This window comes from Nicotiana attenuata, unplaced genomic scaffold, assembly GCF_001879085.1.
Source record: "Nicotiana attenuata strain UT unplaced genomic scaffold, NIATTr2, whole genome shotgun sequence".
Lineage (NCBI taxonomy): Eukaryota > Viridiplantae > Streptophyta > Magnoliopsida > Solanales > Solanaceae > Nicotiana > Nicotiana attenuata.
In genome coordinates this window covers 37,202-54,797 of record NW_017673827.1, presented here as the reverse complement: position 1 = coordinate 54,797, position 17,596 = coordinate 37,202, and the positions used below count along the sequence as shown (strand labels likewise).

General features: G+C 32.7%; 1 protein-coding gene across 2 annotated transcripts; it reads right to left on the bottom strand.

The window, feature by feature from the left end:
* Window positions 1-4,056: 4,056 nt before the first annotated feature.
* On the bottom strand, window positions 4,057-14,513 carry LOC109217389. Of its 2 annotated transcripts, XM_019381628.1 has the most exons (13): window positions 14,236-14,513; window positions 13,922-14,074; window positions 12,343-12,394; window positions 11,885-11,954; window positions 11,431-11,662; window positions 11,191-11,224; window positions 8,927-9,606; window positions 8,658-8,706; window positions 8,467-8,592; window positions 5,923-6,027; window positions 5,723-5,814; window positions 5,480-5,633; window positions 4,057-4,510 (listed from the first exon to the last, which is right to left on the bottom strand). In XM_019381628.1, the coding sequence occupies exons 2-13, from the start codon at window positions 14,050-14,052 to the stop codon at window positions 4,253-4,255; spliced, it is 1,983 nt and encodes a 660-aa protein (XP_019237173.1). In that variant the 5' UTR covers window positions 14,053-14,074; window positions 14,236-14,513; the 3' UTR covers window positions 4,057-4,252. The 2 variants fall into 2 exon arrangements, with proteins under 2 accessions (XP_019237173.1, XP_019237172.1); XM_019381627.1 differs by lacking the exon at window positions 14,236-14,513 and having other exon boundaries at window positions 13,922-14,223.
* Between the last annotated feature and the right edge of the window lie 3,083 nt (window positions 14,514-17,596).

Below are 17,596 nucleotides of genomic sequence, written 5' to 3'. Positions count from 1 at the left end.
AATTGTGAAAATAAATTTTTACGAATAAAGAATGTGAGATTGTAAAATAAACTTAATATGATTCAATCCGTCCATAGATTATGTGTATATACAGTACGATGGAAGAAATCACGGGTTTAAATTGTGAAAATAAATTTTTACGAGTAAAGAAATATAAGATTATGTTTAATAAACTTAATGTGATCCAGTTCTTCCATAGATCATGCGTATACACAGTGAGATTGTGCATCGAGCTGCTCATTTCATAGTCTTAGATAGTGGATATGCACAACAATAAGAGATGTTGTCGTTTTAAGTTTTGAAGTGATTCTCATTCTCACCGGAGCCTTTTTAATCCGAAAGAAAAGGGGGCAAGAATCTCATGATAGTGCGAAAGGGGAGCATAATCGTATCTCGGAGTGATTCTTCGGATCGATCACAAATTCTCGGCCCCGTAATTTCTGCAAGATAAGTCTACGTAATATAAACATGACTGTGTGTCCATCCCTTTCCTAAATCATCCGCTTAGCAGAAATTTTGTGCACCGGATTGTTATTTTCATAGTCTTACATTAAAAAGGATTTTTTCTTTTTTCTTTTCTTTTTTCTTTCTCTCTTTAGGCAATAAACACACTCTTTAGGTCCACTTTCTGATCGATCAGTTCAAAGACTAATCTTTACGCGGTTTAAAGATTGGTCTCTTAAGACTTTTGATTTTTTTTTAAGAAATCATTTTAAAGGACCCCAAAAAGAGTGGAAAATATACCATTTGAGTGTATTTGTATGAATACCAATTTGCCAACACATCACCATAAATAAGAGGAAACAAAATCTTAGAACCCACCCAAAAAAAAAAATTATATATATATATATATATATATATAGTGTAGGCCAAGATCTAAAATTATATTTTCTTTATCATCTTTCTAATTTTATTTCTTGCAGCAGCATTATAATGATGATATGAGGCGCTGTTGTTTTCTTCTTATTGATGGATGTGGGGTGGTGGGGTATAGTGAAGGAGTAGTAGAATTTTGAGTTTAACTTCCGTACACTGATAGAATATAGATTTTTATACCCCAGAAAAAGGTTACTTATAATTATGACGATTTACTAATTGTCTGTAATAAATTTAATTTGTAACAAAAAAGATTAGTACGTAAGTTATTATAACATTTAAAATATATTGATAATATAAAAATTCTTTATAGTTTACATTACCAGTATATATAAGTTAAATTTATATTCTTTTTAATATTTTATGTGAAGCCTTATCCTATGATACCACACTACATGTTTCTACATTGTTCTTCTTCATTTGGTGCCAAAAGTGTACTAACCATTTTAATATTTGGGAATTTTTATAAGTGAAATGGTGATTGGACTTTGGGACACTTTGTTATGGAAGGGTACTACTCATTCATGATCTTTCCTTTTTGTGTTATATATAAATGGATAATTGATTGGAAATAAGACACATATCCCTTCCCATTTTCATTATTAGTCTTTATTATCATCAATTTTGATTGGATAAATGGTTTATTGTCTCAATCAATTTTTAACACATATGCTTTTGGGGGTTTGTTGCACTTTATTTTGAAGTTTGGTAGGATTACAACCTTGGATTTGTTATGATGTAGACTTAAGTGGGCATATCCCATTGTATTACCTTCTTTGGGAAAATGACAATGTATAACCGCTCTCAAAATAATAGCTGAAAAATATATAAATTTTGTATATTTTCTGCATATATATTCGTTATGCATATTATATACAAAATTATACAAATTTTATATACTTTTTCGACTACAGAATATAATTATAGTTTCTGTCGCGGGCTAAAAGTGTTAATACCCCACCTTCTTTCACATATTTAATTTTTTAATTGGCCATATAAAGAAGATGCATCTATTCATTTATATAATGAAGAAATTTCTTTTTCTTTTTTGTATAAATTGAGAAGAGGTTAAAAGAACAAGAGGGTAACTTAAGAGTAAGAACTGTTGGGGTGAAGCTAGTGTTATGTTTACGAATTTGGCCAAACCTAGTAACTAGTTCAAATTTTATGTCTATGTTAAAACATTTATTAAATATATGTAAAAAATTATTACTCAATATCTTAAAAGAACTGAAATTCCGAACTCATAAAAATTAAAGTTTGGCTCCGCCTTCTAGTGACAAATCCAAAAATGCTTAGCGGATTGCCCCCCCCCCCCCCGTCTCTCTCTCTCTCTCTCTCTCTCTCTCTCTATATATATATATATATATATATATATGCGTCAAAAGCAAGTGTAAATAGAGCTAAATATACAATTTAAAACTCACAACGTCTAAATTCTGAATCCGATAGTGTAGAGCAAAAACTATCAATATCAGTGGAGGAGTAGATGTAAGAAATTGACACTTTTTCCATTATCAACTCAATTAGTTCCAACAACTAAAAAGGGAGTTATTTTGTTAGTTACTTTAATGTGGAGCACCTAGGATTTATCTCATTGAATTCCACTTTGAAAAAAAACATAGTCTTTCACATCATCTTTTGAACCAAAGAATCAAACAAGTTGATTCGAGAAAGTTCTCATAATATGATTTGTCCCTAGCTTTTCTATACTATAAACAACTCGGAAAAACTTTTTGTTTTCTTTGCCAATTAAAGGAAGAATAAAGGCCGATGAGGGAGAATATTATAATAAATAAAGCAACTATGAAAAAATTAGGTTGTGTATTCGGTCGAATCAGTAGCTTTGGTCTACGCTTTGTGTTTGTCTTAAGGAATTCATTTAATATATATAAATTATCTATTTTAAACACAAAAACTTAAAAGAACTAGAATCCCGAATTTATAAGCTTCAAATCCCGGTTTCGCTCCTGGACCCACCATTACTTTAAAAAAAAGAAAAACTCACATAGACACACGTCATGGACAATCTGTGAGCATTAAAAAATTAAATAGGTAGTTATCATTGGACGAGGATTTGTGCATCCCATAGTCCATTTTGTTGCTACTGTTAAAAGTAAAAATTAAAAATAAAAGGAATATTAAGCAACAAAACGTAAAGCAAACGTCATGCTTTCGTTTGCTTGCATGATATTGGCTCAGCCGCACAGCAACCCAATTTTGGAGTTAAAATAGCACGGGTTAGCCGCTAGCCAGTTTTCGAACTGGTCATTAAAAAATAGCTAGCGTTTGTCAAGTCATTGAAAAATAATCACTACTTTGCTGCAACAGAGATCGCTCCAGCATAATATACTGGAGTTCGGTGCACCTGTGTATGAACTTCCAGCATATTATGCTGGACCGGTATACTTTGCTGCCTCCAGTATATTATACTGGAATTTCAGTATATTATGCTAAAGTATTTTCCGGATTTTGAACAGTGTTTTAGTTCAGATTTATCTTTACATAAAAAGTGGCTAAATTTTGATAACTTTTGAAATTGTGGCTATTTTTGAATGACCACTTGTAAATCTAGCTATTTTTTAATTTCTCCCAATTTTGGATATAAAAGGCCCAACGGATTGATCGAAGATTAGGCCCAACACAGACTTTGGGCTAAAGCAGAAGCTGTGTCCAAGAACTGAAAATGTCTGTCAATGCAGCTCCATAAACGTTTAGGAAATGGATAACATTTCTTTTACATAGAATGATTTTACACAAAAGTAGTACGAGTTATATAAAATAAGAATTTTTTGAGTAAAGCAAAATTTTCTTGAATTTATTACTGATGCTGAGTTAAATATAAAGCTGGTCAAACAAGCTTACCACTTGCAGCTTGATCACATTATCGGTTCATAAAGGAAGATGGTTGCGATAGGCTAAGAACTAGCGTAAAACTAGTTAAGTCATGAAGAATCCTTATAGTAATAGTTAATAAGAAAAGTATGCTCAGTGAGGATTCATATTAGCTGACGACAACTTGTTTTAGACTAAGGCATAGTCATCGTTGTTTTTCAGAATAATTTAATGAAGAATCATATTTTACACACTATAAAACAAGGTTTGATATATGCAGAAGCTACAAATTTCTGGGAAAACAAGGTTTGATATATGCAGAAGCTACAAGTTTCTGGGAAAATATATCAATGTAAAGCACTTCATTTCTGCTTATATTATACGTATTTAACAGATGAAGGTAATTTAAACATTAACTAAGGTTAGACAGCCTGCCTAAAATATAAAGCCAAAAATCTGTACAAAAATGCATTTTAGGCTAGTTTAACAGAAAACACAAAAGGATGGTATTTACTAAGTTTTAGATTAGTGATGCTAGGTTTTAATCTAGTTCTAACTTGATTTGAGGGCAGTTCAGAGCAACACTGAAATCCACAGTTTTTCCTACTAGTGAACCGCCGTTGTATCCATCTATAAGCAACTGCCCAATTTTCGACCTCCACTCCGAGATATCTTTCTCTGTCTTTCTGTCATGGAAAACTCGATCACAGTAGTTGAGCATCGTCCCCAGACCGGTGTTAGGGACCCAACCATATGCCATTAATACTCTTGCTTCTCCTTCACTCAGCTCTTCTCCAACCTGTGTGCAGACACAATGGAAGCATAAGACTGTTCTATATGATAAGTTCAAATATACAATATGAATAACATCTGATCATTTCGAATAGAAAAACTAGTAAATGTGAAAGCCACAGCCACATTTAAGTGAAACGGTTTTCAACAAGATGCAAGAGTAAATATCGATGGCAGAGTACAGGTCAGTAAGGTACATGAATAATTTTGAGAGCCCATTTGAGAACACTTTGACATGCTAAGTCGCTTGCTTTGTGCATTTGTCATAGACTATAACATTCGTATAAATGTATATAAAGACGTCCAAAATGATCAACCCTTATCTCTATGATGGGCAAGCAGTGAGACTTGAATTCAAGACTTTTGTATAATTTAATACTCATATTTAAACGCCTCGTGTAAAAGCTTAAACTGTTAGAGATAGACCACTTGAAAAATGTAATTTTTTTCTCTTTTGTTTTGATGAAGAAAAGATGAGACACAAGATTATTTATTTTAGTTCTGTAACAAATTTTTAATGGATAACTAACATTAGGTGGTTATAGCTAAAACATACTGACTATTTTATCCAGTAACCAAATGCCACTCATGATTGCTAAAATGATTTAGCAAAAGACTGAGATTAAATCAAGTAACATAATCAAGCCAGACAAGAAGAAAATTTTTGTAGACGAGGAAGTTCAACCATCATCTATTACCCCCACCCCTCTTCACCTAATTACCCCAACCAGAAGGGGAGAAAAATGAAGTGAAGCAAAACAGGATTTCATATGAAAACTCGTCCACAAGAGAAAGCATCAGGGAGCACTACCTGGTGAAGGTAAGTAAAAGTAAACTATTTCTCACTTCAATAAATACCAAAGAAAGTTGATTACTAGGTCACAAATGCAAGCAATTTGATGAAATTCTGCATCAGGAACATACAAATAGAAGCATCATAAGAAAAAACTAATATAGCAGCATCCAAGGTAAATACCGCCAGTGTTCTATTCTCGATTAGGTTGACCCTGCTGCAGCTAGTAAGCTTCATAGCAGTTACCAATCGCCTGATTTGCCAATCAATAGGGGTGGAATCCACCAGTTCAAAGAAGTACGTTGCATAGCCATATTCAGGACGCTCAAGCACAATCCTGCAAATATGAAAATATAAAAGTTTCTTTATCGGTCCTGACACATTGCGAAGACTCTAGAACCAAAACCTATGCAGCAAACAACAGACCTGTTATGCCTTTCAAAGACAAATATAAATGATTGGAGATCTCGGCACCAACCCCATTCAACAGGCCACTTTCGGAAATGTAGATACCGTGCCTAAAGTGTAATTTGAAAAAGAAAAAAGGGCAATACATATCAGATAATAGTGATATAATGACGATTTTAATATGATAACTAGACCCTTGCATCAATTAATATCCATACCTGCTCAACAAGTGAAAATAGACAAGCCAAACAATAGCTAGCTTTTTCACCTTTTGTGCACTGGAGTGGAGCTAGCTTTAACAATGACTGTCGCTGGGAGAAAAGCTGATCAACAAAGTTAACACAACATATGACATCAGATGAAGGGATCTGTGCCCTGCCTAATAAGATATCACCAGAAAAAAATAAAGCAAAATAAATAAAAAGAAAGAACCAGCAATAGACCATAAGTGTGGATCTAAGATAGCCTGGTGCAAAGCTCTTCCACAATAGCCTATCTATCTATATAGAATAGGAGAAGCCATTCAAATTGGGTGGGAGTAGTTTCAAGTTGGAGTTTTAAAATTATTTTAAAATAAAAGGCAAAAAAATAGCTATAAAAAATGAAAAAAGAGAAGAACTACCCATTCAAATCGAAAAGTAGTTTCAAGTTGGAGTTTTAAAATAATTTTAAAATAAAAAACGAAAATAAATAAATTAAAAACTTTCAGAGAAAAATATTAAATAAAGTAATATGCTAATAAATATTTCTATTAAATATGTAATAATATTAAATATTATATGATATAATAAAGAAAAATACATAACAAAAAATTTATTCAATGTGCTCCCTGTATAAGTCCCGACAGTTTAACAGAGATTTTATTCATTAAAATTTAGATAATATTATTAAGAACAACAGAATAAAATTTAAAACAAAAAAATATTTCATCAGTAATAAATTATATATCCTCTCATATATTACAAAAAGAAAGCGAATACTAAACAATGGCTAATATAATAAAGCAAAATATAGAAAAAAGTTATTGGTTATTATTTTTGAATTTAAATATATATAAAAAATGAACATAATAAAATAATTTAAAAACTAACACACACATATATATATATATATTGGTTACTTTATTTGAATTAATAAATATAGATATCTTATAATTAAATATAATTAGAAAACGAAAAATAAATATATAAAATAATAACTACCCATTCAAATTGTGTGGGAGTAGTTTCAAGTTGGAGTTTATAAATTATCTTAAAATAAAAAAGCAAAAAAAAGTTAGTTATAAAAGACGAAAGAAAGAGTAGAAAAACTACCCATTCAAATCGTGATGTAGTTTCAAGTTGGAGTTTTAAAAAATGAAATTAAAAAAAAATAAATTACCAATTCAAATTGGGGATTAGTTTCAAGTTGGAGTTTTAAAATTATTTTAAAATAAATCAAACGAAAATAAAGACATAAAAAAACTTTCAGAGAAAAATATTTAATAAAGTAATATGCTAATAAAACTTTCTATTAGCAATGTAATAATATTAAATATTAGATGATATAATAAAGAAAAATAAATAACAAAAAAGTTATTCAATGCGCTCCCTGTATAAGTCCCGTTATTTTAACAGAGATTGTTCGTTAAAATTTAGATAATATTATCAAGAACAAAATAATAAAAGTTAAAATAAAAAAATATTTCAACAGCAATAAATTATAAATCTTCTCATATATGACAAAAAGAAAGCGAACAATAAATATTGGTTAATATAATTAAAAAATATAGAACAAAAAAGTTATTCACTAATTATATAAGTACCTTTGATTTAATAGAGATTTCATTATTAGGTATATCGTATCGACAAGTAAGATGACAATTGAATTTTATTAAAGCAATACAATCTAATAGGATCAAACAAGCCCGATCATAATTTAATTTAATTAATATTTTTTAATACTAACCGCGCATCGCGCGGGTACGACTACTAGTTGTATTTCAGCTTTCTCAACATTCAGAATACTTAAAGTAACCCAATATTTCAAGCTCCTCATCAGGCCTTGATGACCACTTCGACAAATCTGGTTTCTGACATGAAACGCTTCAGTTCGGAGAAAACAACTATGAATGGTTTAAACCTTAAAATTGCTGCTTCACAAGATATCAAAAGGCATCTGGTTCTATCTACATGTCTATCGTTTAAGTCTATCTAAATACCCTCCTACTTCCATGCCCGGACTTAACTTACTCTACGACCAGGGTTGTTATCATCTATACAACCAGAAACTGCCCCACTTCACCTAACAAGCTGCCTACTACTTTTCTTCCAAGCCTAGTATCATTATAGCAGATTTTTACACTCACCAATGCTCGCCAAAGAGATTGTCGAGATTCTCAAAATCCAATAGTAGCCTAAAACTTCAGTTTCTTAAATCATTGAATAACTCCATGATTTCCACATTCCCATCGCAATAACTTGTAGATTAATAATCAATTGCCAAATCATAAGCAATCATGCCAAGGGATCAGGATACTTTCAGATAGCTAAAATATGTGAGAAAGGATAGATGAAATGACAAGCATAAAAGAAAATGATAGCTATGTAACTCAAAAGCCACCCCTAATTCATGAACAAACAGTCAGTAACATTTTCCAGATCATTGAGTGACTAATACCTATTGCATGCTTCAACAGGTAAGAGGTAACTCAGACACAAACATAGGCAGCTTTCCTCCTAAATTAGTGACGAGAAAGGCCATTTGCACCTATATGGTCATACCTTTGATATAACAGCTTCAAGCTCTGAGAAGCTGTCTTCAGAGGTCAAATCATCAAGAGGCTCGTTACTCTGATTTTCTCCGTACAGCTTAATCTCATCAACAGATATGCCTTTTTCTAGTAATACCTGCAAAGACCAATAAAGGCTATGAACCACCTGATTTTGAGCATGGCAATTTGATGGGAAAATACCTGCAAGAGTCCAGGAGCATCTTCCTCCATTGCTACTTCAACTGACTCTCTGCAGTTTGTTGGAGAAAGCAAAGGATAAATTGTGTATAGTAAATGTAAACACATACACATACATGTGAGCATTTGTCTGTTGAAGTTTTGAGTAATGAAGTATAATTGAAAAAAGATAAAGAAAAGGGAGGATTGGGACATCCATAGTAAATGTAGACAAATACAAATCAATATATACACATATGAGTATATACAGATGCCAGAAAAAGGAATTTTACGTGGCTGTTTTCCTTCGTTTCCGTGGCCGACTAACCCTCAGTGGTTTAGCTGGCACTGATGAGATGGGCGTGCAATCAGAGACGGAAGAAACTATTTTCCTTGAGCAGTCTGCAATTCTACCTATCTCAAATGAAGGAACCGCTCTCGAAGAGAATAACTTCATTCGCTCTCGTAACAGCATATGATCCAGTTCATCTCCAGAAGAATCATAGGAAATTCCGATTTCAGTTTTCACCAGAGTGGTGCTACTATGGGGCATAGTACCCATTCCATTCTTTGCAGTGGTTTCATCCATACTGTTATCCACAGGTTCAACCTTGACATGTACAAGGTCCGATATAGGAGAACTAACTTTGCTCTTCCTATTAAAAGAAGAAAGGTCTAGTGCACGACTTGAATCTTCTTGTTTGGAAAGTGTTCTCCTTCCATTTCCTAGAAGTTCCATTGAATTTCCAGAGTCAGACAACTGATCTCTCTGACAGTGATGCCCCATCTTAGAAACTTGAGGATCTGTACTAGACAAACCTCCAACTGCCGCATTTGAATGATTAGAAATCCTATGAAATTCATGAGAACCATTACCGATCACTTTAATAGGACGAAGCTGTCCTTTTACTATCCCAGCACTTCGAGGAGTTGTGTCATTCATGAGTACACTGGAAAAGTTGGAAGGTTTACCCTGCACAATATACAGAAATAGGCAACTTCTACAGTTAACTTATTAAACGAAAATAACAAGATTCAAATAGGCAGTAACATAACTGACATTTTCCCCTTCTCCTTCCTCCCCAGAGAAAGTTATCCAACAGAAAAGCAGTTAGGTTGGGTAAGAGATTTGTCAATAAGTATTTCCGAAAGGATCAAAGACACAATTCCTGTAGCTTCTTCCCTCCTCGTCGGATAGCCAGGAGAGATGAAGAGAAAGAGAAAACTATTTAGGTGATAATGTAAGTTTTTGATGAAGAAGGTGACAATGAACATTATTTTAAGGGATGCAGCATTTTAATCAAAAAATTAATAATAATAACATAGAAGAACCATATTCCAGACTGACACATGGATGTAAAATGTTCTGCAACAGACAAAGGATTCGACCTGCTGGACTTGAACCAGCAACCAAGAGGGATGCTCCCCTTTCTCTTCCCTGAGCTAAGGTCGATCACATACCAACTTTTATAGCTAAGTATCAAAGCGAAATGCCCAGTGGTAAGATGTAAAAACACGCTTACAAGAGGGGAAAAAAGAAAATACGGAATAATATTATTTACTTTGTTGCTTATAATTCTTGCCAAAAATAATTCAGGGCAAAAATAAGCAGCCCCAGAAGCTAGGAAAAGAATTTCTCCAAGTATCTAACATTGTAGCACAGAGTTTGCAAAACCCACCTCAATGGCTGCAGAGCACAAATAATTAGCCACACGAATTGTCAAGGCAACTAACACAATTGTGAAGCACAAATACTTTTCTTTAGCAAAAAAAAAATTGCATTTTCATCTTGAAAATACATTCTGGTCGAAGAATAATTAGAGAGAACATTAAGGGTAAAGGAATTGCATTATAAAGCAATCATGTGAATGTAGAATAGCTATGCAGTATAAAGCAAGCCTTACAAGGATGGCATAACGCTAGCATAATTGCCAAAATCAAGTCCTAAGTTTGCGATTAATACATTTCAAATAGGTAGAAAAAGAAGGATGGAAGATTGACATACCGATTTGATATCAGATGACCACAAACTTAAGGGCAAGTTTTTCTTCCAACCATATAGAACAAAAAGAGGATCAGACTTTAAAGGACGGATAAAGAATGTAATCACTTGACAGTGCCGATACTCAATCTAATCATATGATTTGCTTATTTTCTATCTTCATGAAAGCATTAACAAGTAACCAAAATAAGCAATAACCTATCACTGCAGATGCTTAACATCCAACAGATTAACACCAAGATGGACAGGAAAAGTATTACGTTCTCATCCTTCAAACTCTTTGGCCCCACTATTATTTTCTCATGATCCGTCATTAAATATAAATCGACTTGGTTTCAGACTGGGTACAACCCACGGCCTTTTCTTATTCCAATGACCACATCGACAACCCTTCAAGCAAAGGGATCTTAGCTAAGAGAGATACAATGGATATAACTTAATAATATTTCGCATTTCCATGAAGTATCTTCCTTTCATTCCACAAGTTGTACAACTATTGCATCAAATAAAATGTCATACAACCTAAATCATGAAGAGATAGTTATAGGCAATTACCTCTAAAATTGACGTCTTCAAGCATTGCTCTTTCCTATAATTGAAGCAAGAAGCATGAGATCCAATGCTTTCTAAAACATTAGACTTCAAAAATGTATAAGCTGACAAAGTAGTTAATAGAAATTTTAGAATTTTATTATTTGGAAAAAGTTTGACACCTGCATTGACATGGATTATCAAGTTTTAAGAACAGAGGCACCTCATCTAAAAAAGAAAAAATTATGCAGGTAAAATTTGCACCTTGAATGCAGAATTCTCTGCCTTTCTTTCAGCACAACAAAATCAAGATCATCCAAAAAGTCATCAGGTTTCTTGCTATTGATTTCTTTCCCATCAGCACTAGATGAATCGTTGACAAGGTTACTGAATGAGTTCACCGTGCTGTTCTTGGCACACTCAACCTTCACATTGATGGGAAACTTTGGTGACAATGACAGTTGAAGTGGAGAACTCTCAACAGTATCAACTTTTTCTGCAGAAAGATTCATATAATTCTGAAGTGTTTTCATCTTTGCTCCAGTTTAATTTTACTCTATAAAAATCAAACTTGAACATTTTAGTATCTTATTAGAGTACTGAACTCTTTGACAATATGTCCTAAAAATTGAGGCCTTATGACACAATTAAAAAGCACATTAAACAAAATCTGAATTTTAAACTTCAATCCAGCACCCCCTAGCATGAGAAACTTTACCAGTAATATTTTGTTGCAGTGCCAAACTCTCTAGTTTCTCTTGTTGAACCGAATAAGCCGAATGGAGATTCTGCATAAGATTTTTCACTTTAGTCAAAATGCATACAAACGGAATACAAGGTAAAATAAACCCCAAATTTAAGCACATGTGGTTATAATGCAAGAAGACCTCAGTTTTGCCTGCTTTTCCCGCTAGAGAAGAAAACAAAAAGTATGTTTGGATATCCAGTAAGTTATTAACAGTTAAACAGCAATAAGTTCACAGAAGCAAAAATCACAACTTTAGGACAGCACAGTGAAGGTTGATATTTTAGAACAAAAAAAAGGCTGAATAAGTCACTAAGAAGCCTTTAATCAATTATTCAGCCTTTCTTTCTTTTAGTTGATTACTCAACACAACCATGACTGAGTAAAACCAAGCTATCTCTCAGGCTCCAACATGAATTATCATTTAATACCTGTGAATCACACTGTTCATCTTCCTTTTTCACGAAGGTATCAATTGAAGTCCTGCACATGTTACCATCAATGTTAAATGCAAAAAGTGCACCACTTTTTTCCAGAAATTTTGTAAGGATCTAAATGGAAAGACTTTTCTGTTATGCTACAGTGAAAAAGTTCTAAAACATATTCCCAGCTAATGAAGGAAAGAAACAAGAGGTACCACCAAACTATAACAACCGAAGCAGTGGCAAAAACAAATAATTATGTGCATATTCTACATTGATCTATGTCTGGACTTTGGTCAATTTACCGTCAATTGGAAGAACACTGCCACATGCTTGCATATATTTATAAAATAGTTTCTACTTGGTTTTTCTAGATGAATGAGATTTTATGTTGGACTAGTTCAGTGACCAAGCAGAATGCACTAGTGGGAGAATGTGCAAACCTTCTGTAAAGAAGGTTGCTCTACTTCTTTACTCTTTAGCTAGCTTTTCAAAGGTTTTATTTTGTCTTCGGCACTTTGCTATTTCCTCTATCGATCAAAAAAAATTCTTCACTAGAGTCTCAACAGCCCACTTCACTCCTGGCTGGTTAATTATTGTGTCTTCCTATACTGGACAAACCAATAATTTTCTAACCTGCCCTTACTTTCCCGATTTAGTCTGACACTTGAGTAATACAAGAAAAAGAACAAAGAGATGCGGTTAAAATTGCAGATCAAGCAAAAGCCACAGCTCGCAGTATTATGCTTTCCTTTTCTTTTTCCGAAACCGAGAACATAACACAACAACACAGCTACAAAAACTTCATCTTTTCTCAATCAAAAGTTTATCTTTTCTCAATTGTATCTCTACTTTTCATTCCACAAATGTTTGTTTTTTTCAAGCTGTGATTTAAAGACTAAAACACAAAGTAAAAGTTCCAACCTTTTTCATAAAATTTCACCTTTTGCATTAGTACATTTCTTTTTTCTTTTTTCATTTACTTTTACTTCCAAAACTGTCAACTAAACACAACTAAACAGGAAAGAAAATCATTGTTTCCGACAATATTTTTCTTTCTCTGTAATTTCAAAAACTGTGAACTAAACACTGTAAACCAGCTACAAAAAAAGTTATCTATTTCTTCAAGGTTGCTTTACATATTGCAAATTCTATGCAAAAAGAAAAGTTAACTAGAAAACAAATAACATCTAGTTGGTATCCGTGGAATTAGTCTAGGTGCACCCAAGCTGGCCCGGACAACACGGTTATAAAAAATAAAAAATAAAAAATAAAAATATTGAACAACATAAAGATTCATCTTTTTTTTTAATCAAAATTTCATTGTTTGCACAACAACAAAAAAAATCTCTTTATTCCCAAAACTGTGAAATAATCACTATAAACCAGCTATACAAAAATTATCTACTTTATCAAATTTGCTATCCAAATAGCAAAATTCTATGCATAAAAATAAGAACTTAACTAAACACAGTAAACCAATAAAACTTTTTCTTTCTCTTTTTAACTTCCAAAACTGTGAAGTATGAACTAAACCAGCTAAAAAAAAATCTTCTATTTGCTTTCAAAATAAGAAAACAAAACTCACTGCAACACATTGGAAGATTCCAGAAGACGCTTGCTGGCTAAAAGTAACTTCAATCGCTGTTTCAACGGAAGCCGTTCAAACTCCTCCTCCGTTTTAACAGCCGCATCCATTGAACAACACAACTCAACCATTTCTCACACAAATTCCATGGCACTATTTGAGAACATGAATATCAAAAATCAAAAAGAAGAAAATAAGAACAAAATTTAATTTTTTTTCTAGGGCTTTGAATGAACAAATGATTTTTTTACATGGATATAACGACAAATACACAGAAGAAATGTGAAAGTGAGAGAAGAAGATCGTACTCGTACCTTTTAGAGGTTCAGAAAGGTGAAGGTGATAGATGATGGATTTTGCTCAGGCTATTTGGCGCGATTTCCTAATTTGGGCTTTGGCGGATCGAGAAGATTTGGGCTGTTGGTCATGGGCCGTCAAAGGGGAAAGTATTGGGAGATTTGCACAAATAGATCATTTTTCAGACCCACTGAATGGGATTTTACTGGGTTGTTGTTGTTGCACAAATAGATCATTTTGAGACGTACTTTAAATTTTGTTCTCGTTTAAGTAATTTGTGTAAAAATAGCCTCGGTATTACATATCTGAAAAAAATGAAAATTTTGCTTTCACTCAAAGAAAAAAGTCGCAATTTCAAAAGTTTTTTTCAATCACGTCGCTTGTTTTCTAGATACATAAGATACAAATATATGCAACAAAAGATTGAGAGCAAAAAGAAGATAGAATAAGGAGTGAAAAACAATAATTCAGGAGATATTATTAATTTTTCACTTGATATAGATTAAAGTTCGAGTTAAATCACATCAGGAAGGAGGAGGAGGAAGGAGGAGGTCTATCATTGGGTCTATATTTGCAGAACTTTTAAATACGAGGATAGAGTTAAACATCGGCCCACAAATAATGTTATTGTAGGGGCAAAGTGTAGAAATAGTCACTTTTAAGCCCGCTATTTAAAATATATTTACAGTTTATAATATATTTAAAGATTAACCAATTCATCCAAACTTTAAGACTAAGTATCCTAAATTTGAAAATTTAGAACTTAGTGTTCTGGATTTTTGAGCTGCTAATTTGAAATTCGGGAATAAGATTCAGGACATAAGATTCGAGCTTCATGACACAATTTTCGAATTTTAGGACGCGATGTCTTTGAATTTTGAGGTTTAAACTCTAGGACATTGTGTTCTAAAATTTTCAAAATTGACTAATCTTTAAATATATTATAAACAACATACTTAAAAGTGGCTACCTAATGTCATTTTCACTTATTGTAGTTATACTGTTATTGTAGGGGCAAAGTGCAGAAATAGCCACCTTTAAGCCCGTTATTTAAAATATATTCACCGTTTATAATGTATTTAAAGATTAACAATTCACCCAAACTTTAAGACTAAGTATCCTAAATTTGAAATTTTTGAACTCAGTGTCCTGGATTTTTGAGCTGCTAATTTGAAATTCGGGAGTAAAATTCAGGACATAAGATTCGAACTTCATGACACAATTTTCGAAATTTAGGACACGATGTCTTTAAATTTTGAGGTTTAAACTCTAGGACGTTGTGTCCTGAAATTTGCAAAATTGACTAACCTTTAAATATTTTATAAACAACATACTTAAAAGTGGCTACCTAATGTCATTTTCACTTATTGTAGTTATATTGTTGCACCAAAAAATTGCACAGACGCCCTATTTGGTCGCCCCCATTTAACCTATACCCATTTTTTTAAAAGTTTTAACTTGTACCCACTTTTTAAATAACTTCAGCCCTCTTTCTCCTCCTCTTTCTCCTCCTTCGTTTTCTTCTTCTTCTTCTTCTTCTTCTTTCTTCTGCTACTATTGGTGCTGCTATGAAACTTCAGTTCATGGGATGATTGCCATAAGTATGTTTATCAGATTATTTAAAACAAATTATAAATAATTACGTAGGTTAGTAGACAATAATTTGTGAATATTTTCACATACGGAAAGTTTAAGGTCACACTTAGTGAATCTTTTCATGATAATTCTATTCTTTTCACGTTTATTTGTTTCCAAAATTTTATGATTTAGATATTGTTGGCAATTTAATTATTTTATAGTAGTCTGATTATAACAAAACTAATGAATCCAGGACAAAAAAAACTTCAGCTTATTTAGTGCTGAAGTTTTTTCAAATGAACTAAATAACTTCAGCATTTTCTGCTGAATTTTTTGAACAAGCTTTATGATAAAACTAATGAATGCAGGACAAAAAAACATCAGCTTATTTAGTGCTGAAGTTTTTACAAATGAACTAAATAACTTCAGCATCTTCTGCTGAAGTTTTTGAAAAAGCTTATCCAGGACAAAAAAACTTCAGCTTATTTAGTGCTGAGGTTTTTATAAATGGACTAAATAACTTCAGCATCTTCTGCTGAAGTTTTTGAAAAAGCTTAATGACAAAACTAATGAATCCGGGACAAAAAAAACTTCAGCTTATTTAGTGCAATTACAAACAAAAACGTCAGCAAATAGAGAACAAAACTTCAGCTACTATGCTTAAGTTCAGCAATTATAAAACAAAAACTTTACCAAATAGAGTACAAAACTTCAACTACTATGCTTAAGTTCTACAATTACATACAAAAACTTCAGCAAATAGAGAACAAAACTTCAGCTACTATGCTTAAGTGCAACAATTACAAACAAAAACTTCAGCACACTTGGTTCAACACACTTGCTACTTCAGGCCCGTCTACTAGAATGCTGAAGTTTTGCGTGATTGTCTTTGCTACTTCACCCCCGTATGCTGAAGTTACACGAAAAAGTGGGTACGCTAGCATTTTTTTTTTTTGCAAAGCGGACACAAGTTAAAACGTGACCCAAAAATCGGGTATAGATGTAAATGCCCCTAACGGGGTGTTTTGGGCCCTATTTCTTGTGCCATTGGGGAAGAAAGTGTAAGTTCTTTTCCTTCCAACAATATGAAAGTTTGAGTCACTGAAAATAAAAACAAATAATTTATCGAAATGTTATTAGAATTCTCAAAACTATATTGTAACAGTATGATTCCAATAACTTCTATATTGGTGATGACTTGCGCTATTAAGACTCAATAATTGGGATTAGAAATCTATAACTCAACTCCTTACTAAACCCATCAATTGACAATTTGCATTCTCACTTTTACAATCATACAATATAGTCTAATCTCGTAATTAATATCTCTGTGCAAATGCACATATTACCTTATCATGGTCTAAACTAATTATACTCCACATAAATAAGATAAATATATAGAGTATAAATAAAAGAACGATACCTAAAATCGCTACATTTTAATATATAAACCATAATGATTAATGAAGAGTTTAAATTTTAAACTAAGTTGATATCATCTTACCTTACAATCAATTAATTATAGGGCAAATATAGAAGCGGGATGGGGGGGGTGTACTTTAAAGTGAACATAAAATTTTATTATTATAATCAACAACAACAACGACCCAGTATAATTCCACAAGTAGGGTCTGGGGAGGGTAATATGTATGCAAACCTTATCCCCACCCTGAGGGACAGAGAGGTTGTTTCCAGGAGACCCTCGACTCAAGAAAGCAACAAAAGACGATATGTTATTATAATCAAATAGTCTAATAAAAATACTGCTCACCAAAAAAGAAAGTGTTTTGAGATTTTGAA